Source organism: Adiantum capillus-veneris, chromosome 16 (assembly GCF_014529385.1).
Source record: "Adiantum capillus-veneris isolate H3 chromosome 16, ASM1452938v2, whole genome shotgun sequence".
Taxonomy (NCBI): domain Eukaryota; kingdom Viridiplantae; phylum Streptophyta; class Polypodiopsida; order Polypodiales; family Pteridaceae; genus Adiantum; species Adiantum capillus-veneris.
Genome location: NC_140946.1, coordinates 145,407,328 through 145,433,851, shown reverse-complemented (window position 1 = coordinate 145,433,851; position 26,524 = coordinate 145,407,328). Strand labels below are relative to the sequence as shown.

General features: G+C 47.4%; 1 protein-coding gene across 3 annotated transcripts in view; it reads right to left on the bottom strand.

Moving 5' to 3' along the window:
* LOC147440014 (structural maintenance of chromosomes protein 4-like) overlaps positions 1–26,524 on the bottom strand; it is a 109,976-nt gene that overhangs the window by 830 nt on the left and 82,622 nt on the right. For all 3 annotated transcript variants that reach the window (XM_086485707.1, XM_086485706.1, XM_086485708.1), the window contains 6 exons: positions 1,826–2,150; positions 1,031–1,680; positions 844–940; positions 546–775; positions 299–464; positions 56–167 (listed from right to left, as the gene is read on the bottom strand). In XM_086485707.1, coding sequence (XP_086341833.1) covers positions 56–167; positions 299–464; positions 546–775; positions 844–940; positions 1,031–1,680; positions 1,826–2,150 — 1,580 coding nt within the window. The remainder of the gene's footprint in view (positions 1–55; positions 168–298; positions 465–545; positions 776–843; positions 941–1,030; positions 1,681–1,825; positions 2,151–26,524) is intronic.

Sequence of the window (26,524 nt, the reverse complement as noted above, 5' to 3'; positions counted from 1 at the left end):
GAAGATCGTGAAGTGTGCAGACCCTCCACTCAAAAAGTGCATTTAATTGTAATACCTTGAAAGTTCACTCCCTCAGTAAATAAAAGAGTTTTTTCTTCAGTAAATGAAAGGTAGGCATCTCCATGTTTGGTGAAGCTACCATAAACTCGTGAAAGAGTATCATTAACCTGGCCAACACCTAAATTATCAGTAATACTTTCATGCATTTTGGTTTCAAGTTCTTATGAGGGCCTATATAGACTTCAAGGAAAGCACCCATATCAAACAAGAAAATCGAAAAGTTAGGATGATTACTGACATCCTTTACAGATTTCATGAACACGTTGTATCTTTCATTTTCAAAAGTCTCCTTCTTCCGCTTCAAAGTATCCAAAGCCTTTCCTATATCTTCCAATTTCTCTGCAATCTGTAATTCTTCCTTCCTGTAGGACAGATCCTCATCCAATGTGCACGGGTTGATTGTCCTGACATCACAATGCCTCATCTCAAGATCATTGATCAAAATTTCAAATGATGTGAGGTGGGTTAAAGCAATGATTTTTTACTTGTGAAGGTTCTTCAATGACAATTCTTCTTCTGCAAGAACTACACCTTCCACATCTTCTTCATCTCCTCTGAGGTGGTTGGCATCAATAAAATCAGTAAAGTCGTGAAGCATCCTTTTCAATGGCAGGTCCTTTGAACACTCTGGCAGTGCTTTGAGAATTTTATCGATCTTTTCCTTGAGATCTAAATCTGACTCCGATAGTTTCTCAAGCTGTGTCTTCAGCTCGGTCTGCAAGCATGCAAAATATTATTGTTGACATCTGTATGAATCTTGCTACATGCCAGACCAACACGTACTTCCTTCTTGTGCAATGCCCCTATCTTCTTTTTGTATTTTTCTGCAAGTTGGCTGGATGAGACCAAACTCTGAGAGAGATTGTCTGCTTCTGATGATCTGAGGAAATAATCCACAAACTAACCCTGGTCAATAAGTTTCAGTATAACAATGGTTATTGAAAGGATGTAAGGAGATTAAGTTACTTACAATGTGTCCCTCTGTAATCTCTCAGCATCAACTTGACTCTTAGCCTGTGCATAGAATTCTTCTGCTTCAGCCGGCTGTGCATCTTTGCCTTGTAACTCAGTGGCTATAAAATCAATCCCATTAAGCTTGCTCATTTTGCTTTTCATACCGGAACTCTTCTTCTGTATTTCCAGGTCACAGTTTTTTATCTCGGCATCAAGAGTTTCAATTTTTTTCCTCCAGGCTGCCATTTCAGGAGAAATAGTCCTGTCTTGTAGGTCTTGCAATTCTATAATGCTGTTTCTCATCTGTGATGCTTCCATCTCAAGGTTCTGAATTTTGCATCGCAGATTGGTTAGTAGCCGCCTTTTCTCTGCCAGCCAGGAACCTAACGAGCTTAAGGTGTCAGCATGAGTGCCCCCTTGAAGGTTCCGTAACTGTGTCTGTAGCTCTCCAACCTGTGTTTGTAGTGCTGCAGCCTTCACCTCATGGTCAATAATTTCTTCTTTAAGCACTGATTGTCTCTCAGACATGTAAGTAACCCTTTCTTTACATTCATTTATCTCTGTAGGAGAAATTGCGCCACGCCTGCCATCTCGGTCATCCTCATAGCAACTTCGCAGCAAATAATCTCCAGAAGCATGCATGGTTGCTGATATGACTTCACCGTCCTAATGGCACAAGTGACCATCATCAGAAATTCAAATTGGCGCTTTTCATCCATGCAACCACCTCAAATTCGCACAAGAGACCAATGAGCGGAAGTTCAAATTGGCACTTTTCATCCATACTATCATCTCAATTGAGCAAAATTACCTGCTTAAAAATGTCACCCTTAACTGTAACAATGTTTTCGTGTGAGCTGGTGTCTTTTCCTCCATTAAGAAAACCAAGTGCAGCATTTCGATCATCCACAATATACCAATTTCTCATGTACTTCCAAAAGACAGCCTTGTACATGTTGTCACAATCAATGTATTCCATGACAGGTTTCCCTTGCGCACAACGTTTTGGTGCGTTGTCCCCATGCTTATATAGCCTAGCCAATTCTGACAAAATTTCACATGTCACTACACCAATTTTATGCTCTTGAAAGTACAAAATCACTTCATTTGCTGTCTTGCGGTCCTCTGTCACAAAACTGTCACAAAAACACATGTTACTAACAGCAGAACCATATCTGAAACTTGTTACAAGAGAGAGGCCAATATTCAAAAAGATTCTCATAAACATCTCTTATTCTTCAAAGGGCTACATTCTCAGGATCAGCAAATAGCTACATTCAGTAATTTTGTTGCCTTGTTATGTTGTTTTAGCTTCTAAAAGTTTTTGTCCAAGTCTTGCCCAAGTTTTTTGAAAGGCTCCATCCTTCAGCAAACCATTGTGGTGGCATATTTGCCATTTTCTCTGCAGTTGACACTGACTGATTTGAAAAAAGCCATGTTTGGTCAAGATGATCTGTAAAAGAAATTTAGGGTTTCCTATGAGAGCCGGCATTCAAGGTAATAATTTTTCAGGTAGCTGACTATGGACATGATGTGAGAAACCCTAGATGGTATACATGGCACACCCAGGACCAAAATCCTGAAACTGGGCTCACTTATTTTTCTATTTATTTTTTGAATCTATCTAGGGCAGGAATGAAATGGTTATTACTGTGTGCAAAACGCCTAAAAGAACTTTGGGTCCAACAAAATACATCATCGTCATATGATCCAATATCCAAACAAAAAGCACAAAAGACAAGGTAACAAGTGCAAAAACGTAATCAAGACAGTTGGTAGCAAATCTCCCAAAGCCAGATCCCCTCAATGGGCTGCCACTGTAAGTACCATCACATGAGTGTAGCAGGGAAAGTGTGTCGTGCTCTCTACAGTGGGTGCTCCTCAGTGCAGTATGCAAGAAACCTCACTCCGTAGAAAGAAAACATCACACTGATATGGAACAATTCAAAGCACAACAGACTCAGAACTCAGTGGAACTCGACAAACTCATAGAACCATACAGACTCTGGCTGGCAGCACACTCAGCTCCAAGCCCAGGACTCGAGGGTACAATGGAGGTATTGAGGCTCCAATGTGCAGGGACGGTGTAGACGTGCGGTGCATGAACTCAAGAGACTCATGACGCTCCACCATACAAGTGGATGATGATGATGTATCCGACCACTGGAGCCAACCACACATATGTATCCCATAAAGAGCCACCAACGGCTAGCAAAATATCCCAATCCAACTAAGCCTATCTCCAATCTGAGGTGGTGGTGATCTGGTCACAGTGTCCACTAAATCACCATCCGTATCATCCGCCACGTGTCACTGCCCAGGCTAGCCAGGTGACCGCCTAGTGTGAACTCCATATCAACTGTAACTAACTGCCCGTCCTGTACCATTGACACTGTAGCCCTGCTACAGGTTTCCCACCACAATACCACTCACCGTCCCAGTGAGAGAGAACACTTAAACTAGCAAACAACATTGAAACTAGCAGGAAGAATGCAAGCAACTTGACTGAAAGAAGTTGTATGGAGAAGAAATGATGAAATGTAGGTATTTGCAGAATATGATGCCACAGTGAGAGAGGCTGTATAGAAAGCAGAAACTGAAGAAGTACGGCAAAATCCCAGCAAGTCACAAAGCTAGTGGAAATGCAGCCAAAAGGACGAGGAGTTGGTACCACGAATGGTCTTCACACATGAGAAATTCCCCAAATGTGCAAAAAATAGATAGGGGCTAGGGGGTGGATGGTAGGGCGAGGGAGAGAGGAGGGGGTGGGTAGGGACGAGGTGGGGGCTGGTGAGGGGAGAGAGGGGAAGGGGGGTGGGTAGGGGCGAGGTGGGGGGAGGTGAGGGGCGAGAGTGGGTGAGGAGGGTGGTTAGGGATAAGGTGGGGGGTGGTGAGGGGCGAGAGGGAAAGGGGGGTGGGTAGAGGCGAGGAGAGAGGAAGGTAGTGAGGGACGAGGTGGGGTGGTGAGGGACAAGGGGGAGGATAGGGGGGAGGGGAGGGGTGGGTAGGGGCGAGGAGGGGAGGGAGTGGTGAGGGATGAGGGGAGAGGGGAGGGGTGGGTAAGGGCAAGGAGGAGGGGGGGGGTGGTGAGGGGCGAGGAGAGGAGAGTAGGGCCAAGGAGGAGGGAAGGGGATGGTGAGGGGCGAGGTGGGGTGGTGACTGGCTCAGGTTCCTCACTGGGCTCAGTTATTGTAGAAACATTGGAAGAGGGTGTATCATGAGGCAGAGATTGAATAGAGACCCTATAACAAGGCATAGCTTGGTAGCTTCCAACCACTCCAACAGATCTTCTAACCTGTGAGGTGGAGTAGACCGTTCCAATTCAGGGTTGGATTCCATTGACAAAGAACTATGTTGAACTACTGGATCCATGCCTCCTTCAAGTCGGATGGGTTTCATTGAGAGCCAAGAATATGTATCCACATTGCATCATTTCCCCAATCATGCAGTGCTTTAGTGTGCTACAACCATAGTCTACCAATGAGCAAAGGAAATCCTCCCTCAACCTGGGAAAGATGAACAACAACAAAATCCAAGGTAAAGGTGAAGTCTTGTACCTACAGAGGCACCTTGTCCACTATGCCCAATGGGTAGACTGTCCTCTGGTTGGCCACTGTAATTGTGAAGGAAGCACATCGTGTAGGCTGCAAACCTTAAGCCACCATAGTGAACTCAGGCATCAGGTTGATGCCAGATCCACCATCCACTATTAGTCCTGAGAATTACAGCCCCAAGATGGACACGGTGAGACAAGGGCTTCTATAATCAGTGGGGGGAGCAGCGGGATAGGATATCATATAGGACTCTGATAGTTGCATTGGGAGGTGCCCGCCACTAGGACCTGCTCCGAGGTAAAGTGACTCAATAACTACAAGGGTGTCACTTCAAAAACTTGCATCTATCCGTAACATGTCGTAGAGCGACACTTGTTGGAAAAGATTGTCTCTACTGTAAGCTTTTCTCTTTTGTTTAGGGCTTTCTCTTGTACCTAGATCTACTGCAAGTCAGCCATTTCTTCCAGAAAGCCCCATCAATATCAAATAGCATGGAGGTGGGTTTGGCATTAGTGGGCGGCTTCAAGGATGTGTTTGCTTGGTCTTACCATGATTTGGAAGGGATCCCAGCAGAGTTAGGAGTCCACACAATCCCTCTGGTTGAGGGGGCTAAGCCGGTCAGAGGACGGGCTTACAAGCTCAACCCCAAGTATGCAGAAGCAGTCAAAGTCGAGTTAGAAAAAATGCAAGAAGCAGATATTATTGTGCCAGTGGAGCACTTAGAATGGTTGTCCCCTATGGTTATCGCTCCCAAGAAACAATCCAACAAAATTCGAGTTTTCGTCGACTATCGGGCTCTGAATAAGGTGACAATCCCGGATGGATTTCCGACCCCTTTCACTGAGAGAGTCCTCGAAGATGTTGTTGGGCATGTACTGTACAGTTTCATGGACGGGTTCAGCAGCTACAATCAGTTAGGAATACATCTTGACGACCAGGTAAAGACAGATTTTGTCACTCCATGGGGAATGTTTATCTACAAAAGGATGTCCTTTGGGCTAAAAAACACTCCTCCTTCATTCAATCGTATTGTCTACATCATATTTTGTCCCTTGCGCAACGACAATCTCAGAATCTTCATGGATGATTTTTCCACCTTCTTTGGCGCCCAATGTTCCACCCCGATGGAAAACTTGGAGGAGCACCAGGCTCAACTCTCTGCAGTCTTCTCGAAGTGTCGCGAGGCACCCCTTAAGCTCAATCCAAACAAGTGCCACTTTTTGGTGACTCAAGGTATGCTTTTAGGTTATATCGTGTCTGCTGAAGGTGCTACATCTGTTGAAGGTTTAGCACACCTAACCCTGAGAAAATAGTGGCCATTTTAAGATTGCCCCCTCCACTTAATCCCAAAGGTGTTCAAAGCTTTGTAGGCCATGCAGGCTATCATCGGCAGTTCATTCGCAGGTATGCAGAGGTTGCCCAACCCTTGACTCGCGTGACTAGTGCTGCTATACCCTTTTAGTGGTCCACAATTGAATCCCAAGCTTTTGCCTATCTCAAAAAGCGCCTAACTGGCACCTATTTTAGTTGCTCCTGATTGGTCCACTCCTTTTCATGTCCATACGGATGCTAGTCAATTTGTGGTCGACGCGGTCTTGACTCAGCTTAGCAAGGAGTTCAACCTAGATCACCCAGTCCACTATGCCAGTCGCTTGCTCACAAAGGTTGAGCGCAACTACACCACCACAGAAAGGGAAGGTTTGGCTATGGTGTATTCTTTACAAAAGTTCATCATTACTTGTTAGGGGTTCACTTCACTATCATCACGAATCATCATGCGCTACACTATCTTTTGATTCAACCCCAAGTTGCAGGAAGAGTCTGGAGGTGGCTATTGATATTCCAAGAATTTGATTTCGACGTAGTTCTCCGTCCAGGCAAGCGCCACGTCATGGCCGACCACCTCTCTCGCATACACACAGGTGAGCCAGATACTGGGGTTGATGATGACTTTCCGGATAGTCATCTCTTTAAGGTCGACACGACCCCGGAATGGTATGGAGATGTGTTACATCTGCTCTCTACTGGCCTATATCCTGAGAATGCTTGAAGACTCTTGCTGAAGTCTAGACCCTTCTCTTTGATTGGCAGACAACTCTACAAATCTGGGCCAGATGGTGTGCTGCGCAGGTGCGTCTCCCCTCATGAAGTGGACCACATTCTGGAAGATGCACACAGTGGTCCTACAGGTGGCCATTACCCTGGTCACATCACGGTGCAAAAATCTTGCAAACAGGCTTATGGTGGCCCTATCTATTCAGAGATGCTATTGCTCATGTCAAGATTTGTGATGTTTGTCAATGATGTGCGCCCAAGCCTAGCAAGCAATCCAATCGCCCTCTGTAGGTATCTATGGTGTGGTTGCCCTTTGAGCGATGGGGCTTGGACTTTGTTGGTCCAATTGCTCCACCTGCTCAACCCGGCAATCGTAAGTATCTCCTAGTAGCGACGGATTACGCAACCAAGTGGGCCGAGGTAGTGGCTACCATCGACTGTACAGCAAGAACTGTCGTAAAATTTTTGTATGAAAATATTTTTTGCAGGTTTGGGTGCCCTCTAGAAATCACAAGTGATCGAGGTAGTCATTTCGTCAACGACCTGATCTCCACACTCCTCACGAACTATAAGAATTTTCATTCGCAAATCTTTCTCTTACTATCCCAGAGAAAATGGGCAAGCCGAGAGCACTAACTTGTCACCTACATCCAACTTCTTGGGCTCAAGCTATCCTCGGCATAGTCTGGGCTTATCGCACCCCCTTCAAAGCAACCACTAACCACACCCCATTCCAGCTAGCTTTCGGTTTAGAAACACTTGTACCATACGAGTTCAACTCAGGCTCAGCAAGAGTGGGAAGCATTCGCGTCACAGCGGGTATTGCTTCCGCAAACCTCTCTCGTCTCTCGAAGTTAGAAGAAAGCAGGATGTTAGCTTCACATGCTCTGCAAGCCCAGCAACTTCATCGCAAAGCGTGGCATGATCGCCATCTCAGAAAGCCGAAAATAATGCAAGGAACACTGGTGCTACTCTATCAAGCTAAATATCTATAAAAAGCTAAGAAGTTGGTCCCAACATGGCAAGGGCCATTCATGGTACAAGAGATTTTGCCACAGGGGACTGTCCAGTTGGTCACTTTGGAAGGTGTTCCCTTGCCGCTGTTAAATGGATCCAGAATCAAGTGCTATCACTCGCCTTGACTCTTCAAAAATCTGGTGATGTTATCCCTCCCACCAACAACCATACGATTGTCCCCTCCTCACTCTCTCCAGCTTTCCATTTTTCCCTCTTCTCAAATCTTCCTCATGTCGATTCTCATCTCCGTTGTAATCAGTGTTATCGCTAAAATTCTCCTACCTTTACTGCGTGCGTCCATTTTGCTCTTATCTCATTGATATAATTTGGTTTTTGGAGTCCTACTATGATCCAGATTGTTCTTTTTAATTATTTGAATTCAGTCATAAATTGGATTGTCATCCTCCGTTTCTATCTCTGTGTCTCTATCTGTATCTCTATCTCTCTGTCTCTCTATCTCTACTGCCTCTCTGTCCTTGTGGATTTGTTCAACGTCCGAGGTTCAACTCTCGTCGGATACATCTTTGATTTTTCTTGGTATTGTTCCTAGGACGTTAAAACCTACTCAGCCTAACCCTACCCCCCTATCCTATCTGCTCGTTGTCACCAGGAGGTGTATTTTTCCTGTTGCCTTCAATAAATAAGTACTAGATATTTTTATTTCTACTTGTTTTCCCCGGAACCCTTGAAAAGGTGCAAGTGGACATTGCATGGCCAGTGTGAAACGGCTGTGGCCGAATAGGTTTCTCACATCGGGAGTCTGCGTCGGTCAGTCTGGGACTCGTCAGGCCAATTAGCACTGAATTCTGACGAGTATGGAAGCTTGTGTGCGCCAAACGAAGTATGGGCCACTCGGAAAGTCACTTATAACTTTATAAGTCAGTGGGAACTAGGGAATTAACTCAAAGGGGCAAACTGAACACTTGGCAGGAGGAGAGCTACCTGCAGGACACCTCAGCAAGAGGAGGCGCCCAACAGAGAGAGGGGGACTGATTTTTCACTCATAAGAGACCTATAGTGTGTGTGTGAGTAGGGGTGCAGGTCTACAGCTTTAATGGAAAGCTTGCCTTCTCCTCTGTCTCATGTAGCGCGATGATTTTCTCTCGTGCATCTCTTTCTCTCCTTTGGCACATATGGTAATGCCCTACTAGTTGGGCTACTCTGATGACATGTACAGTTATAAGGGTTTATGCGCATTTGCCAAGGCAAGAGCCTTCTCAACTGAAACCGGATTAGCTACTTGCTAATCCCCCACAGGTACGCACAGTTCCATCGCGAAAGATTGTGAGTTTGGAGAGTTTTCTCGCGTGAAAACTCGTCCAATTCACAGGGGAACTGTCCCATTGCGTGCGGGAGCCCTTGGGACACGCGTAGGTGTGTTCGCTCCGCTAAAAACGATCCGAAACAGGGAATTACAGCCAGCTGTGTTTTTCTGCAGGTTTAGGGTTTCGCACCTAAACTGCAAGGGAACACCAGGGGAGCCTCGTGAGAGCCTTGGGATGCGTGTGCAGGATTTTGGGCACCTGGCAATGAAAAACAGAGAATTACAGCCTGCTGAATTTCTGTGACAGCTCACCAAAAAGCTTCCAGATAGCGAGGGAATCCGCCCTAGACAAGTACTTTTGACCTACAAGGGTTTTTGCGCCGTTATGCTGCTGAAATCAGGTCGAAAACCTGCGTTTTCAGCCCTCGCCAGGTTTGGACAGTTTTGTGAAAGCTTGTATTAAGTGGTCGGATCGTCTATCTTAAATTGAATAAAGAAATACCAAAAGGGGCGTCAGTCTTTGGGGCCTACTAGGTGTCGGTCTCATGTGCGCAGTGACATTCTAGTCGCTGGACGCAACTGTGTTCTCTTTCCTTTTCAGTGCTCTGTGTAAAGTTAACAGGTAATTGAAATAGTACCGCCCTCTACGTTGTACAGGCCGGTTATATGGTTCCATCGACGGGATAGTCACTTTTTCTTCAGAAAGTGCAGCGTGGATTGTTGTGGGTGAAAGCAAAACACAGAGCTTGTCATTATGGCAGAGAAGAGAGACCAAGTACCTGAAGAGGGATCTTCCTCACATGGTACAGAGAAAGTTCCTTCAACTCTTCAAGAAGAGGACAGGTTGTTTAGAGCTCAACTGCGTTGTTGCATGGACATGTTTCAGCAATTGGCTAACAACCCAAGGATGCAGGAGTTCTTACAGGCTTCGACACAGGGTTTTCAGCCTCCTACACAGGGCATGACTGAGCCGTTGCAGGAAAAGGAGATTTCCAATGCGTAGAGGACTCATGATGCTCGAGGGAAATCCCATGTGGTTGAGCAACTAGCGGTGTCCAATGATCCAAAGAAACTTGCTTTAGCTGGACAGGAACCGTTTGTGAATGGTCAAGGGAATAATGAACAGGCTATGCATCAGACCTTCCATTACCTAATACTTATCCTGGTTATTTTGGAGGTGGTTCAGTGTTTCACGCTATGGCTGGACCATCCACAGGTTATATGCCAAGGAATGTGTTCAGGACAATGCAAACAGGCATGGGTAACCCTATGTACGCGAACATGGGTGTTCAACCAGGTTTCTAGGGTGCCTATGGCCAATTTCGAGTGCCTGGAACACAATTTGGTATGGCTGGTTTTTCGCAGCCATACGTACAAAATGCAGATACGACAGGTAAAACAGTTGATGCGAGTGTTGGAATGAACAATCATGGAGCACCACTGTTACAGGCACCTGTTTATGAAAATGTGGCTCCTTTGAGTCAGCCTAAGGATTACAAGGAAGGTGGGCAGGAAGTGAAGTTTCAAACTTTCATAGGAACTGAGGACCAATTGAAGGCTTTGACCTTCATACAACAATTCGATGCAGCTTATGCTGGAGGCAACTTCACGGAATCTTCAAATATACACAAGGCTGCCACTTTCTTGAAAGGGAATGCGCTTCAATGGTGGACCGCATTGTTGAACCAGGGTCAAGCCCCAACAACGTGGGTCCAATTCAAACAGCTTTTTGCACCTGCATGGTTGACAAACACTTTTGAAGTGGATGTGATGACAGAATGGCACGAGTTGAATGCTAAACAGTGTGCGAATCTGGAAGAGTACAATAAACAGTTTTGGGCCGCACTGTTGCCAGTCACCTCTTACAGGTTTGTGCCATTGTCAGAACAGATTGAGAAGTACTGTTGCGGATTGCCCAAGAAAATCAGGGACTACTGCACAAAGACTACCGTCATGAATATGTTTCACTTGATAGAGAATGCAAGAATGGCCAGCAATCTGTCGAAGGGAGATTCCGATGGATTTAATAGCCACAAGAAAGGGTCCCAAGGCAAACAGTTTTCAGCCAAGGGCAATGTTGCAGCAAAGCCTTCTGAGCCTCCCACAAAGAAGCCCTCTAATGAAGAAACTGATACGTCCAAAAAGCAGTCTAAATCTCCTTCAGGACGAGGACAAGGACAAAAAAGACATTTTTCTGGCAAAACCTTTGAAGAAAGGAAAGCTCTTAGAGAGGCCAAGAAATGCTACATTTGTGAACAGGAACGACATTTTGCAAATGAACGCCCACAGAAGAAGTCACAGGATAAGGATGACAAGTCAGACCATAAAGGCAAGAAGCCAAAGCCGAGTGCAAGACTTGTCCCAGATTTGGTTGGAGACCAACCAAACACAGATGCCACGGAGCTGTGCAGAGCTTGGGGCAAAGTTAGAGACCATACAGTGCTGGTTTTCTTTGATCCAGGAGCCCGTGCAAATTTCATATCACCAGAATTGGCATCAAAGTTGGGCATTCGTACCGAGAAGATGGGTATGACAGGGGAAGCAGGTTTGGCATGCCCAGGTCATTCAGAGCCTGTTACTCCCATTCTTGGGAAGCTTCGTATGCACGTTCAAAGCTATGTCGATGCGGAAGAATTTCATATTATGCCACTTGAGGATTGTGATGTGTTACTTGTATCCCATGGTGTTACAGGTTGCATGCTATGGTGGATACTTACAACAAAAAGATTACCCTTGTACATAGAGGAAAGACTCATGTCCTTGATGTAAAGCTTAAAAGCGAGTCTGTTCCACTTGTTTCTGCTTCTGCTATTTCATTTGTAAAAGAATTGTTGGCAGTAATTCATGCTCTCACTAGTTGGAAACACGATCTGCTAGGGGCTGATTTTCTTGTCCAAACGGATCATCAAACCTTGCGATATTTTCTCACACAGGCGAAGTCGTCTGAGAAGCACATGCGATGAGCAAACATCTTGTCAATGTTCCATTTTCAGATCGTGCATGTGCAAGGGAAAAAGAACGTGGTGGCTGATGCGTTGTCATGAAAGCCCCAAATTTCAGCAATGTCAATTCTGTACAATTGTGAACTAGACGAAATGAAGACACAATATGCTGAAGATTCAGATTTTGCAAGGATCTATGACCAGCTTGTTGATGGCCAACATCATGAGCACTATATGCTTAAGAATGACTTTCTCATGATGCATGGAAAGTTATGCGTTACTAAACAATTACGGCCAAAGGTTTTGATGGAACGTCATGCTCCACCTTATGCTAGACATCGTGGAATTGATGCGACAGTGAAAGGGGTTGAGGCATTCTTCTATTGGCCAGCTTTGCGTCAAGATGTTGACACATTTGTAAGATCATGCTTGGTTTGCCAAAAAGTCAAATTTGATAGGCAAAAGCAACCGGGATTGTTGCAGCCATTCCCGATCCCTGATAGGCCATGGGAAAGCATAGAAATGGACTTTATCTTTGATCTTCCAAGGATGCAAATAGGCAATGATGGGATTTGGACTATCATTTGTAGGTTCAGTAAGCACGCCCATTTCATTCCTGTGAGGAAGAAGATAAAGCCAAAACACATGGTCAAGATATTCATGAGCGATATCTTTAAATATCACGGGATGCCTCAATCAATTGTCAGTGACAGGGATCCACGTATGACGAGTCTTTTCTGGAAGGCATTGTTTGAGAATATGGGCACTACGCTAAAGTTCTCATCTTCGTTTCATCCGCAAACTGATGGACAGTCAGAAGAGGCAAATTCTATTGTCTTGGATCAGTTCAAATGTTATGTGTCAGAGCACAAAGCAACTTGGGAACGCCATCTCCCATTGGTTGAATATGCTTACAATAACACTGTGCATACTCAATAGGTAAGGCACCACTTGAGATAGTGGAAGGAGGAAGAAAGTCCCGCCCATTTTGCAGACTAAGGACAAGATATTTGAGGCAGACAAGCATGTACAAGATGCGGATGAAGCATACAGGAAGATAAATATTGCTCTTGAGAAGACTCAGACTAAGCAAAAGAAAGCTGTTGATCGTCACCGTCGTGAACTTGTATTTTCACTTGGTGATTGGGTGCTTTTGCGCTTTGAAAAGGCCAGGTTAAGGAAAAGGAAAGGCAAGGAACGTTTGTTTCCTAAGCTCAGTATGTGATATTATGGTCCTTTTCAGATTTTGGAAAAAATCAGTAATGTAGCTTACAGGTTGAAGCTACCTGAAGGTTGGAAAATACATAATGCTTTTCATGTCAGCCTTCTAAGACCCTTTGTTGGCGATGCACCAAAGAATATGCTTGATGAGGAACAACCCGAAGTGGAAGAATTGGATGAGATCCTTGTTCTTGAACAGATATTGGCACATAAAGAAAGAAAGGTTAGAGGAAAGGTTGCAAGACGCTATTTGGTGAAGTTCAAGAACTATCCATCGTTGGATGCCAAATGGGTGGAAGAGTCTAAATTGCTTGATTCACCTCAGCTATTGCAATTGTATCTTGAAGCCTTTCAGATGGAACCCACAGTGACTTGATGTAACCTTTTTGGAGCAAGGCAAGAGCATGGTTCATGATGCTCAACAGAGTAGTTAAGCAATTGTATCTACTCTTTCCATACAGAATTTAGCTAGAGAAGTTTGTGCTCAAGAGTACACTAGAAGACTTCTATGCTTGATATATGTGTCGTAGCCAGGTTGGTGGGATTGTTTAATCGTCCAACGCTACATTTCTGGAAGCATGTATATCCTAGATTCCCATCATAGAATATATGTGATATCAAGAGATACCGCATGTATTATTGGCATGCAAGCGAGGTCGCTTGCAGTATTTCAAGGGTGGGGTGTGTCACCAGGAGGTGTATTTTTCCTGTTGCCTTTCGTAAATAAGTACTAGATATTTTTATTTATTTTTATTTATTCTTATTTCTACTTGTTTTCCTCGGAACCCTTGAAAAGGTGCAAGTGGACATTGCATGGCCAGTGTGAAACGGCTGTGGCCGAATAGGTTTCTCACATCTAGAGTCTGGGTCGGTCAGTCTAGAGGTGCCCAAGAGAGAGAGGGGGACTAATTTTTCACTCATAAGAGACCTACAATGTGTGTGTGAGTAGTGGGTGCAAGTCTACAGCTTTTATGGAAAGCTTGCCTTCTCCTCTGTCTCATGTAGCGCGATGATTTGCTCTCATGCATCTCTCTCTCCCCTTTGGCACATATGGTAATGTCCCACTAGTTGGGCTACTGAGATGAACATGTACAGTTCTGGGGGTTTATGCGCGTTTGCCAAGGCAAGAGCCTTCTGAACAGGAACCGGATTAGCTAATTGCTAATCGCCCACAGGTACGCACAGTTCCATCGCGAAAGATTGCGAGTTTGGAGAGTTTTCTTGCATGAAAACTCGTCCAATTCACAGGGGAACTGTCCCATTGCGTGCGGGAGCCCTTGGGACACGCGTAGGCGTGTTCGCTCCGCTAAAAACGATCAGAAACAGGGAATTACAGCCTGCTGTGTTTTTCTGCAGGTTTAGGGTTTCGCACCTAAACTGCAAGGGAACACCAGGGGAGCCTCGTGAGAGCCTTGGGATACGTGTACAAGATTTTGGGCACCCGGCAGTGAAAAGCAGAGAATTACAGCCCGCTGAATTTCTGTGACAGCTCACCAGAAAGCTTCCAGATAGCGAGGGAATCCGCCCTAGACAGGTACTTTTGACCTACAGGGGTTTTTGCACCGTTATGCTGCCGAAATCAAGTCGAAAACCTGCGTTTTCAGCCCTCGCCAGGTTTGGACAGCTTTGTGAAAGCTTGTATTAAGTGGTCGGATCGTCTACCTTAAATTGAATAAAGAAATACCGAAAGGGGTGCCAGTCTTTGGGGCCTACAAGGTGTCGGTCTCGTGTGCGCAGTGACATTCTAGTCGCTGGACACAACTGTGTTCTCTTTCCTTCTCAGTGCTCTGTGTAAAGTTAACAGGTAATTGAAATAGTACCGCCCTCTACGTTGTATAGGCCGGTTATACTTGCCCCTACCTGTTGCACTCGCCCCCCTAACTAGCCCTCCCCCCCTACCCCCCTCACCAGCCCTCGCCTCTGCTCGCCCCTATCTACCTCTTGCCCCCCTATCTACCTCTGGCCCCCTCGCCCCTCATCCCCTATACCCAGCCCTCGCCCCTATTCACCCTTCGGCCCCTACCCACCTTCACCTCTCCCTCTCGCCCTATCCAACCATCACCCCTCGACCAAACCGTAAACGAGTCTACCTGCACATTAATCTACATCCTCAGCCCCGCTCGCAGTGTTTGCACAATCAACTCGGCTCTCTGCACCTCTCTGCACACAATCCGTCCATACTGCGCTCGCGTCCTCGCCATCGAAATTCACCTGCTCTCAGTCAGATTTTCAAGATACCAGCTTTCAACTTTCAGCAGCACAGAAATCGGGATTATGTTGTATACAAAATTGCGATTGCTGCATCGAGCATACGGTGATGTACTGATGTATGTATGATCCTGGGGATGTTTTTATGTATGCTCTTGTGGGCCTTACAGAATCTAGTGTGTAGTGTGCTCACTGCTATAAGCTTTTGGGTTTCGAGAAAATACTGTTGTAGTGTTTACAGATAGTCGTCAATCAGGTGGCTATGGTAGGAGGCAAAAAACTGTTGCTGAGGAAAAGGCCTCAACCACACAGGCAGGCCAATTATGAAACTGAAGCGGAATCATATCCTAGCAGCCATGGGGTCACAGATATGACGTCCAATGCTCCATCTGACGAAAGTTACAAGGCCTCGGCATCAGATGAAGATTCCAGCTCAGGCTCAAACAGTGGTAGCTCAAGTGCACAGGAGAAGGATCCAAAAGGGAAAAGAAAAGCAATGAGTCACCTGCTCAGTCATGAAATTGACAGGCCTGACAAAACAGAACACAAAACAAAATTTTTCCTCAATTTTCACATGCAGCAGCCCAAGCCATCTCTTACAGATGTTCTCTCACATGACCAATTGGACAACTTGGATGTAACATTGCTAGCTGAAGCTGTCCTTCCTGATGACATACTTGTCGGCATGATTCACGAAATGCTAGAAAAATTTCCCAAAGTCAGAGAACACACTTTGACAGCGGCGCGTCTAGGATATGCAATGGGGATGACCAACTTTCCCTCCTTGCAGTCGAGTACTAGGTCATATTCAAAGCTCTCTAAAGCTGCTACCATGCAGGCATGCAAGGTATTGTTCAAACCGGATCATCCGAATCTACAGCATCACAAAGCTCTCTTAGCAGTATTCAGATATTATTTTTTAGTGAGAGATGCTCAAGGACCAAAGGGGAAATGCGAAGTATCTACCACATTCCCACAATGTGATGGTCTTTAGTGTTTAATCAAGAACATACCTTGCGGGTTTCATCAGATCCTCTTTACATCATTGCAGACTAGGGCGAAAAGTTTTAGAGCACAAGTGCAATCACCTCAATCTAGCTTCCAATATTTTGCCGCGCCACTGTTGGCTTGGGTGATAAACATCCACATCAACCCTCTTGAAGTGGATGAGGATGCAGCATTGCCATTGCAAGCAAAAAGAAAGTCTCTTGGCACAGATGATAGGAAACAAAAGAAAAGAGTCAAAGTGGTAAAAGATACGGCAAAGACACTACGACCTTTGCCATTTTCAGAGAGCCAGACTCGGATGACGCATCCTCCACGACGTCCTTCTTCTACCTCCGTCCCCGTCTCTACAGTGCCGGAGGCCGTCGGGAGCTCCGCTGTTCTTGGTACACCCACTCCTGTTACTGAGGCGATCTCTCTCCCCCAGGTACCTCTCCCTACTGCTCCCGTCTATACTCCTGCCACTGTTACCACACCCTTCTCAGCACCTGTGGTACCCTCGTCATTCTCTCTCATCTCCAGCTCACCCATTGAACCTGCTACCACTATCACCCCAACATCCACTGCAGTGCCTCTTGGGCACCCTACTCCTACTATCACCCCGACCTCAACTGCAGTGCCTCTTGGGCACTCTACACCTCCAGGTGGTACTGATTTTTCTTCCAGTGGAAGAGACTCTACCTCATTGTTTAGAATCTCTGAAGAGAACGTGCAGGAGTCAAAAAATGCTATTGCAATAATTGAACTTGGTGCCGAGAAATTAGCAGCTACCCACCAAAAGCACTCAGCCACATATGCGGCCATGGAAGGCTGCTTGCGAGTTGCAGAGAGTGCCATTGCTGATAGAGATGCTACCATTTTCGCCCTGCGTCAGGCTTTGCATGTAAAGTCCCAGATAATTGATGACCTCAAAGCTCAAATGCAAGGATTTCGGGACATGCTAGTCTAGGGGGGCATGGGGTTTCAGCAGCAGCCTCAGGCTACCATGGGATATGGGTGCGCTCGTCCCGCTAGATCAGTACAGACGCCCATGGGATATGGAGAGCACAGCCATCGACAGTTTTGGGGAGGTGCTCCATCACAGCAGCAATTTGACTACTACCCTCACGGATTTCAGCAGCCTGGCACCTTTGGCTCCTTACCACACATGTCATCCTCACAGACGGCTCCTTGTGACGGCTTTGCAAGCGCACATCGACATGGGTGTGCGAGTCGACGGCCTCAGTACACTTCAGGCCAGGTACTCCCATCCACCGAGCAGCAGGTGGCTGCTCCTTTCACTGAGAGTCTGTTTGTGGAGAGCACTTATAGAGTCCACAGTTTTCTCATCGATCTGATGGCTCCACCTCCAGAGTCTGATACTTTGGGTGTAGCAGTGGCCACAACTCTTATCTCTTGGATGACAGAATCAGGAGCTCACCATTGTACAGATGCAGTACCTAGTGGTTTTCTTTCACAGTTTTCCAGTATTCCTCTCACCAAGACGGTGAGCGGTCTTGTGGCGAGCAAACAACCTGTAGCAGGCTATAGTGTCACTTTCACAGGACACACAATTAGTACAGTTGGTCTAGTCTGGTGCACACTGGACAGACTCTCTAGGCTGGTAGTGACCCGTGGCAGGGAAGGGATACGGACGATGGTCTAGTGGACATCATGGCCAAGTCACCATCACCACTCATATTGGGGATAGACTTAGATTGCTGACATTTATGAGACGTTGGTGGCTCTTTATGTTGGTACATATGAGTGGTAGCAGCTGAGTCATCACGATCATCTTCTTCATATATGGTCCAACGTCGTCAACCTGCACATCTGAGCCTTGACACCCCCATTGTACCCGTGAGTTCTGGACTGGAGCTGCGTGTGCTACCACGCCAGAGTTTGTATTGGTTCCTTTGAGATAGTCGAGTCCATATGTTCTGGTCTGCTGCTGTGTCTCTGTGTTAATTTGTTGTTATCTATTGTTTTCTGTGTTTTCATTCTGTTTGAGTGAGATGTCACGCACAGTGCATTGAGCAGCACCCACTGTAGAGAGCACGACACACTATCCACACTACAGTTGATTGCAGTCAAAGCATGTACACACGAGGTAAGTGCTTTTACTTTGAGGTGCAGAAGGGACGGCTCTCTCGCGTTTGGAGAAATGAAGTGCATGTTCCAGAGGATCAGAGTTTTGGCAACAGCACATCGTCAGTGGATTCTTAATCTAGAGGTAGGAGTCAAAGGGGACTGGAGGTTTTTTATGGGCCTTTTCAGGGCTCGGCCTCTAGCTCAACCATAGTTGCCTAGGATCCGTTTCTTCCACAAAAGGTCTTGGGAAATCGGTTCTAAAACTTTGCGTTTCTTTGTAGACAAAGATGTTCATTTGTGTGGTTCCCATCTATTCTAATTGAAGTTTTTAAGTTTCAAGTAAGCCATTAGTACTCCAGCACATCACACCTAAAATATATCCTACTTTGACATGTTGTGCAATGCACATAAACATTGAGCGTTCATGTATATATGTCCGCATTTAACTTGAGTTGTTTTACAAAACCTCTCGGATGGCGTTTAGACATGGATTGAAACCCCCAAAACCCGCTTTGAAAAATCCTGTTTCAAAACTCCATGGCTATGAGCTCTAGTACAGTGGGATGAAAGAAAATGGCTGTATAGGGATCCTACTACCCCTCTCGACCACCTGGGGTTCCTTTTTCCAAATACATTGTGCAGCTTGGGCAGCCAATCTTGATGGATGGATAGAACCGGCAACGGCAGCATTGGCGACAATGTCACATCAAGGGCTCTTAACTCAATTCCTCTCGGATTTTTGAACTCCATCGCAAAAAAGTGACAGTGGTAGTTTTGGCTAGCACATAGTAGCATAGTTTTTTCCTTACGTTTGAGTAAGGAAGTATGGAATAAATACGATTTGCTAGCTTGGACCCCATTACTATGAACGGTTGTAAAGATCCTTCACATCGATCACCCATGTTGGGAGAGTCTCCCTCTTTTTGTACAGTGTAGCCTCATGTTAGGGGAGATGTAGCCTAGACAATCTACCCGATCTACACGGTCTAGTCAAGACAAGAGTCTGTATATATAACTTCATAAGTTCAAAATAGTTTGGACTCACAAATTATAAGAGGGAATAAAGCACTCATAAAACCATAAAAGCAAGGGACACAAGAAAAGAAAAAAAGAAAAAACTAATACACTTTATTTGCTACGAAACAAAGCTAGATAAAACAAAACATTATTAACTTAAAAATGTTTTTAGAAAAGGCATGCGTAAAAGAAGTTGACGCAGCTTAATTGGTTAAAACTTAAAACAAGTACTCTATTTTAAACAAGAAAGGATAAGACATCTTAAAAACTTGATCCTAGAAATCAAACGTCACACAACAACTTCTAAAAGAACAAATTCTTAAGTCTAGTTTTACACAATCAGAATTGCACTTCTACCGAGCTGAGTGTGCTGCCAACCAGGCACTAATCTATTTGATATCAGGTATGTTGTTTGTCTTTATTTGTACCAGTGAGCTATTCATTGTTATACTTGTTAATCTTGTTGTTCATCTTGTATCTATGTGATAAATATCATTTAGGTTTTGTCAAGTGAGGCGTCTTGCATACTGCACAGAAGCAACCCACGACACTCAAGAGCGCACATACATATTTCTGCTACAACTTGCATGATCAACGAAACTAATACAATGGTCAGTCAGTAAGGGTTTGACAACGACCATGAAACCTTTACGTACGTTAAGCACAGAAGGTGAATCACAATAGCAAACACTTCTACTTGAAGAGAGAGAGAGAGAGAGAGAGAGAGAGAGAGAGAGAGAGAGAGAGAGAGAAGAAGAAGAAGAAGATTGTCTTAACGTCGTAGGAAGCTATCCCAAGAGACCAAATATGAGACACAAGAAGGGGAAATTCCTTCCCTAGAAAACGAGCGCCCCCGAAGGTTATTTCTTTTATATTGCAAAAAATGACCAATACAAGTTGTTGTCACAAGTACTCAAAGCCTTCTTTATCTTCACAAGACTCAAGCCTTTGTCGTCTTCAAGAAATGCTCAAAGAGAGAGATCGCCCAAAAACTAATGATCCCCACAAATTCCCTCAAGAGGTCTTTATATAGGTAAAAGCCTAGCCTTTTGTATGCCTTTGACCCTTGGCTTTTCAATTGTCCGACCTTTGGCTTTTCATTTATCCGACCTTTGGCTTTTCATTTGTCTAACCTTTGGCTTTTCATTTGTCTAACCTTTGGCTTTTCATTTGTCCAATCCCTTGGCTTAAAAAAAAGAAGGGCACCCCACTTTCTAGGGTTGATTTGTGTTATGCACCTCACTTGGCTGATTTGTGACATACCCCCTGTTGAAAAAAATAGTAATCGTCCTTGATTACATCTGCAAAACAGAACAAGGGTAGCACAATAATATTTATTAATTAGTCAATCAATCATGTACATGCATGAATGGTACAAACCACATGGCATGCATCACATGTATCTAGGCATAACTATCTAGTTCATTCTCGAACTCTCACATACTCCATATGCAATAGAATCAATCAGACTAGTCATCACATCTAGTTCTTATCTTGAACTCCACGTATGTCTTTGATGCACTAGAATCAATCAGATTTCTATCCAACCATCTCATCCTCATTAGAACCATTGACATCCTAGAGTAGCAATATTAGCCATCACATCCAGATCTCACCGATCTTTGACGGATGTCTTGATGCACTAAAAGCACATACCCAGTTTATCTCATCCAAATTGAAACTTTTGAGATTGAGACCGACGCTGCTCACTACTGCTGAACGCCCCCCCCCCCCCCCCCCCCCCCCCCCCCCTTCTCTCGTTGCACTCACGCTGCCCCCAGCTCCCGCCTGCCCTCACGCTGCCTCCCGCCCCAGCCTGCCCTTGCGTGCGGCAGCCCAGCCCGCCCGCCCCCCTGCTGCGCGTTCCAGCCCGCTGCCCCTTGCTCGCGCCGTCCCCCAGGCCGCCTGCTGCCCCCCTTTCATGCCGCCTTCCCCCCCGCCCGCTGCATTTTGTGATCCCACACTTTGCCCTCCTTATCCGCTCTCCCCCCGCCCCCCCGCGTCTTCTTCTTTCCCAAAGATTCTTGCATTTGGCTCTAGCAGCACTTCTTCTTTGGATGTGCTCGACGCGCTCGGTTGCAGAGTCTCTTCACCGTCCGCCTCCTCGCCACAGCAGTAGACACAGATGGAAGCTCCAACTCCGCCACAGAGGGACTCGTCCGAAGCCCCCTCGCGACCCCGCTAAGCCCACCATTCGACTTGCTCTTTCGTCGACAGAGCAAGCAAGCCTAGCCGCAGAGGTAGAGCGCTTGCAGGCGACTTCTGTCATCTGCAAGATTCTCGGCACCTGACCTAGCAGAGGAGTGCTACGTGACCTTCTCCAGGCCCGCCTTCTCGCAGAGGTGGGCAAGATCTTGGACGTACAGATGGCGTCCAAGGTCATCGCCATGAGTCCGTTGACCATCCGTGCAGCACGAGCCCACTTTCGACAATGGAGACATGGTTTCGACCCTGCTTCGAATGTTCTAATAGAGGAGGCAGACATCCCATCTCCGTCTGCTTTCCAAGTTTGCGGAGGGAGTACTTACCACTATTGTCCAGGATCGGCTCAGCCATAGGGACGGTCGTGGAGACACCTCGCACGACAGCCTCAGTAGCTGCCAAGGCGGCTGGCATTCTTTCAGTTTGCGTTTTGGTCAGAGACACTCACACGCTCCCGAAGGTTATTCTTCTGCCTCGGGTGAGTGGGGGTTGGTTTAGACAGAGTGTGGGGTATTCGGGCCTCCCGGACCAGTGCTTCATTTGTCGACAGATGAGTCATCTAGCGAAGGTCTGTTTTCCACGAAGGAGGCCTCGACCTACACCACAGCCTCAGCCCCAGCCTGCAAGGGCTGGCCAGCAGACACAGACAAAGACAGCGCACACATGCAGAGCCACCTTCTGAGCCTGGGGCTCCAGTGGAGGAGGGATGGCAGCAGGTCCGTGGTTGACGACGACAGGGGCCACAGCGACAGCCTGGCACTCAGAGTGGTCCTCAGGCGCGTACTCAGCAACAGTGGGTTCCCACGGGGAACCGGTTTGGTCCTCTTGAGCAGGATGAGGTCCCTGCTCCAACAAGCAACCCAACTGCACCCTCGACAGCCCCTCCCCCCCCCAGAGTTCCCCCCCTCTTCCTCATCCCCCCCCCCCGCCTCCTGCTCCCACCACCTCTTCCCCCTGCCCCTTTACCTCTGTCGCTCCCCCCCCGCCCCTCTTCTCCACCGCTCCCTCCCCTCCCGCTTCAGTTCCACAGTCGACCCAAAGGGCAGGGCCTTCTCCGGCTGCTAGGAGATCTCTTGGCAACGCCTTTGCCACGAGTCGCTTGGCGAGAGAGGGCCTGTCTTTTTTTGCGACCCCCTCTACAGGTACAAACGTGTCCCCTTGCAACTATCCCTCGTGGTCTGACGAGCATTGACATCCGGTGCCGATGGGACTTCTTCGACTACGACTTCACTCGTTTTCTCGGCGACCTCTTAGCAGACCATGAGGCAGCCTGCTTCAGGGGTCCATGTTTTGTTCCTTGCAGCTAGGGGGACAGAGGCCTTGGACTTAGCAGTTGGCTTCTCATTTCCCCTTTGCGGCAGGGACCAAACAGAGTGGACTCTCGACTCAGTGTTGGGATGGTTACACACACAGGTCCTAGAGTTCTCCCACCACATGGGAGAACTAGGAGTTACAGACATGCTTCAGACTTTGTGGCCATTGGCCAAGTTTGCGGTGACACCTCCAGATTCAGCAGGATGTAGAGACATTGTGGTTTACTTCTTTGCCGATACACAGTGCTTGCCATGCTATGTATACATTCATGAGGACTCCTGGACAGAGAATGTTGCTTTACATACGGCTCGCTCTGCTTGGGCTTGGGCCGGGCACTCGTTGCAGTCACGCCTATCTAGAGGACGTTCGGATGCAGATTACTCCCCATCCAAGCCGGCCTCGAAGATAGCCCGTCTAGCTGCTGCAGCAGCATCTGTTCTCTCTCGCTCCCCATGAGGATCGTCTCATGGAAAGTGCAGGGACTAGGTGGGCCCTAGTTTCAGCGTCAGCGGGGCCGACTGCGTCAGGGGCTTCAGCGCTGCCTTGTGGAAGGAGAGATTGATCTCCTTATGCTTCAAGAGCACCATCTCTGTGAGAGCCGCATTAGACGTTGTGGTCAGCTCTTGCGTGGACGATATGATACTTTTTGGTCAGCTGCTTTTGGACCTGGAGGCATCCAAGGTGGGGTATGTATGACTATTGCGCACTCTTTGCAGCAGGCCATTGTGGGCAGAGGGATTTTTGTGCTAGGCAGGGCTCAGTGGATTACTATGTAGGTTCAAGGTTTCCAAGTGGGCTTCCTGAACATCTATGCGTCCAATGTGGCGAGTGCTCGAGCAGAGTTTTGGTCACAAATAGTTGAGTCTCTGCCGCAAGCAGAACACTGGTGCATAGGAGGGGACTTCAACATGTTGGAGGACCCTTCTGACAGGATTGGTGGAAGCCATGCTACTATGCATGGAGTTGAGCTGGCAGCTTGGGAGAGGTTTTGTATGAGTCTGAGGGTCTCGGATGTTTGGCAGCACTCTAGTTTTGTGAGGTCCCCAGACAGCCTTGCCTTCTCTCGTTCGGACCACAGAGTGGGAGGAGTGAATCTATTGCGGATAGATCGCTTCTACACTAGTGACGATTTCAGTGACTTGGGAGGGACAGTGGGCATTTTGGCAGGGACTTCCTTCTCGGAACATGCACCAGTGATCCTCACAGTGGCAGACAGGCAAAGGAGTGGGAGCACGATACTTCGCATCCCAGAGAGGGTCTTGTTGGACTCAGCACTCAGAGAGCGGGTAGAGGCTCTCTGGATAGAGAGCTTGGATAGGCAGGATTCTCCTGCTGACAGAGTGGCCTCAGGCCTAGCTCAGATTAGTCGTTTCTTTCTCCAAGACTCTCTGGCTCGCCGGGCTGCAGCGAGAGAGGAGGAGTAGCGTCTCAGACGGGGCCTTGCTTCCTTATAGAGGATGCAGGAGCAGCATCCAGAGAGTCCTTGGCTGGAGGAGGAGCTACAGCAGGCTCGACAGGAGGTTGTTAGCATAGCGGAGAGGCGGCATGAGTTTGCTTTCCACCCACTCACAGGCATCTCAGTGGGCCCAAGTGGGCGACAGAGTGATTGGTGCTTTCTTTGAGGCAGTGGGACGTCGGCATTCGCATGCCAAGGTCAGTCAGTTGAGGAGGCCCGACGGGTCAATTGCTTCTGACCCCGAGGATATGCGTGCAGTTGCTACTGACTTTTATCGTGAGCTACTGGTTGTAGAGCCCCAGTCAGAGCGTCAGGATGCATGCAGGGAGCAGGTTTGGGCACAGATGCCTTGTCTTGTGACTGAGGAGATGCGTCAGAGGCTTCAGCTACCACTTCAGCTTGAGGAGCTGCACACAGCTCTTAGGGCCCTCCCCCGTGGTAGCTGTCCAGGTGAAGATGGGCTGACTCCAAGTTTTTTCTTGGAGTACTGGGACCTGCTTGGCCCAGATGACTGTAGTGCTTTTCAGTACATTTTGCACACAGGAGTGATGCCTACAAGCATGAGTGAGGGCCTGATCTACCTCATTCCCAAGGAGGGTGGCTCCTTGCATGAGATTCGACAGTGGCACCCCATCACCATCCTCAACTCAGCCTGCAAAATTCTTGCCAAGGCTCTGAGTTTGAGGATTCAACCACTCCTAGAGAGCCTTATACATGGGACTCAGACAAGTTTTGTCAAGGAACGCAGTATCCTTGACAACATCTTTACTTTTTGGGAGGCTTCTGCCCTAGCAGAGCTCCGTGGTGAGGACCTAGTGATTCTTCTTCTTGATTTTGAGAAGGCATACGACTCTATGCAGGATGGGCTTCTCAGATGCTTAGATCAGAGGGGTGTCAGCTTGTACAGATAGGCTCACAGTCAGGTACTTTTGGCAGGAGCTAGAGGTGATCGCTTCATGCTCACACGTTCGGTCAGACAGGGCTGTCCTCTTGCCCCCTTCCTCTTTCTGTTCTATGCGAAGGCGATGAGCAGGTTTTTGGTGTCGCAGCAGGTTGTTCTACGGGGCTTAGCACTCACTATCCGGGGAGATAAGCTACTGGACGCTGAGTTTGCCGACGACTCAGCCTTGTACTTAGATGGCCAGGAGGCCAACCTTCACAGGTGTGAGCAGGCTCTAGAGACCTTCTGTTGTGCATCCGGCGCACTGATCAACTGGAGAAAGACAGTGGCTTTCTCGGTTGGTAGTGCTCCTGTGCCCGATTGGATGCCAGGCAAGGGTTTTAGGTGGATTCCCCAGGGACTGCAGTTCGGTACTTGGGCTGTCAGGTTGGTTCTTGTCTCCCGAGCAGCAGATTGCTCCCCTTCTCCTGTCTATCAGGAGAAAGCTGTTACATTGGAGCTCAGCACGACTTTTTTTGGCTGGCAGAGTAGTAGTGGCCAACCAGGTCCCGTTGGCGACTATGTGGTACATCACTTCTTGTTGGATCTTCTCGAGTTCTTGTATCAGCCAGGTAGAGCGGCTGATCAGAAACTTCCTTTGGTCAGGACGTGACACTCAGATAGCCCGAGCCAAAGTGGCTCAAGTCATCACTCTTTCTTGTTCAGAGGGAGGGCTCGGGATCATTGACCCAGCACAGCAGAGCAGAGCCCTTCTTGGGAAGTTGATCGTCAGAGGACTTCTTCCAGGTGAGGAGCCCTGGAAGGAGTTCTTGCTACAACGGCTTCATGCTAAGGTGCCTCAGGCAGGAGGCCCCTAGCAACCTTCGACCAAATGGATCTTCACAGAGATGCGCAGAGTTGGTTTGAGCAGGAGACTGGAGGACCGCTTCGCTATGAGTTTGCTTCGATCTTCGGAGCTCTTGCGGCGAGGCCTGGAGCAGAGACAACCTACTTGTACCGAGGAGCGCTTACGGAAGTCCCTTGTTTGGAACCCCATGGTTAGCACTCAGAGAGGCCACGTGGTTGGTAGTCGGCCTCATGTTTCCTGGGGTCCCATGGCAGCAGGTCCAGCGCGCTCTCTAGGTGATTGGTTAAGAGTTCACAGGCTTGTCAGAGGAGATGCAGGGGTTCCAGCTACAGGGCATGAGAGGGGTGCAGAGCATGTGCCAGGACATCTCAAAGGCAGTTCCAACTGAGTGGCTGACGCCTCTCGAGCCAGTAGCACCCAGGTGGATGGGAGCCTTC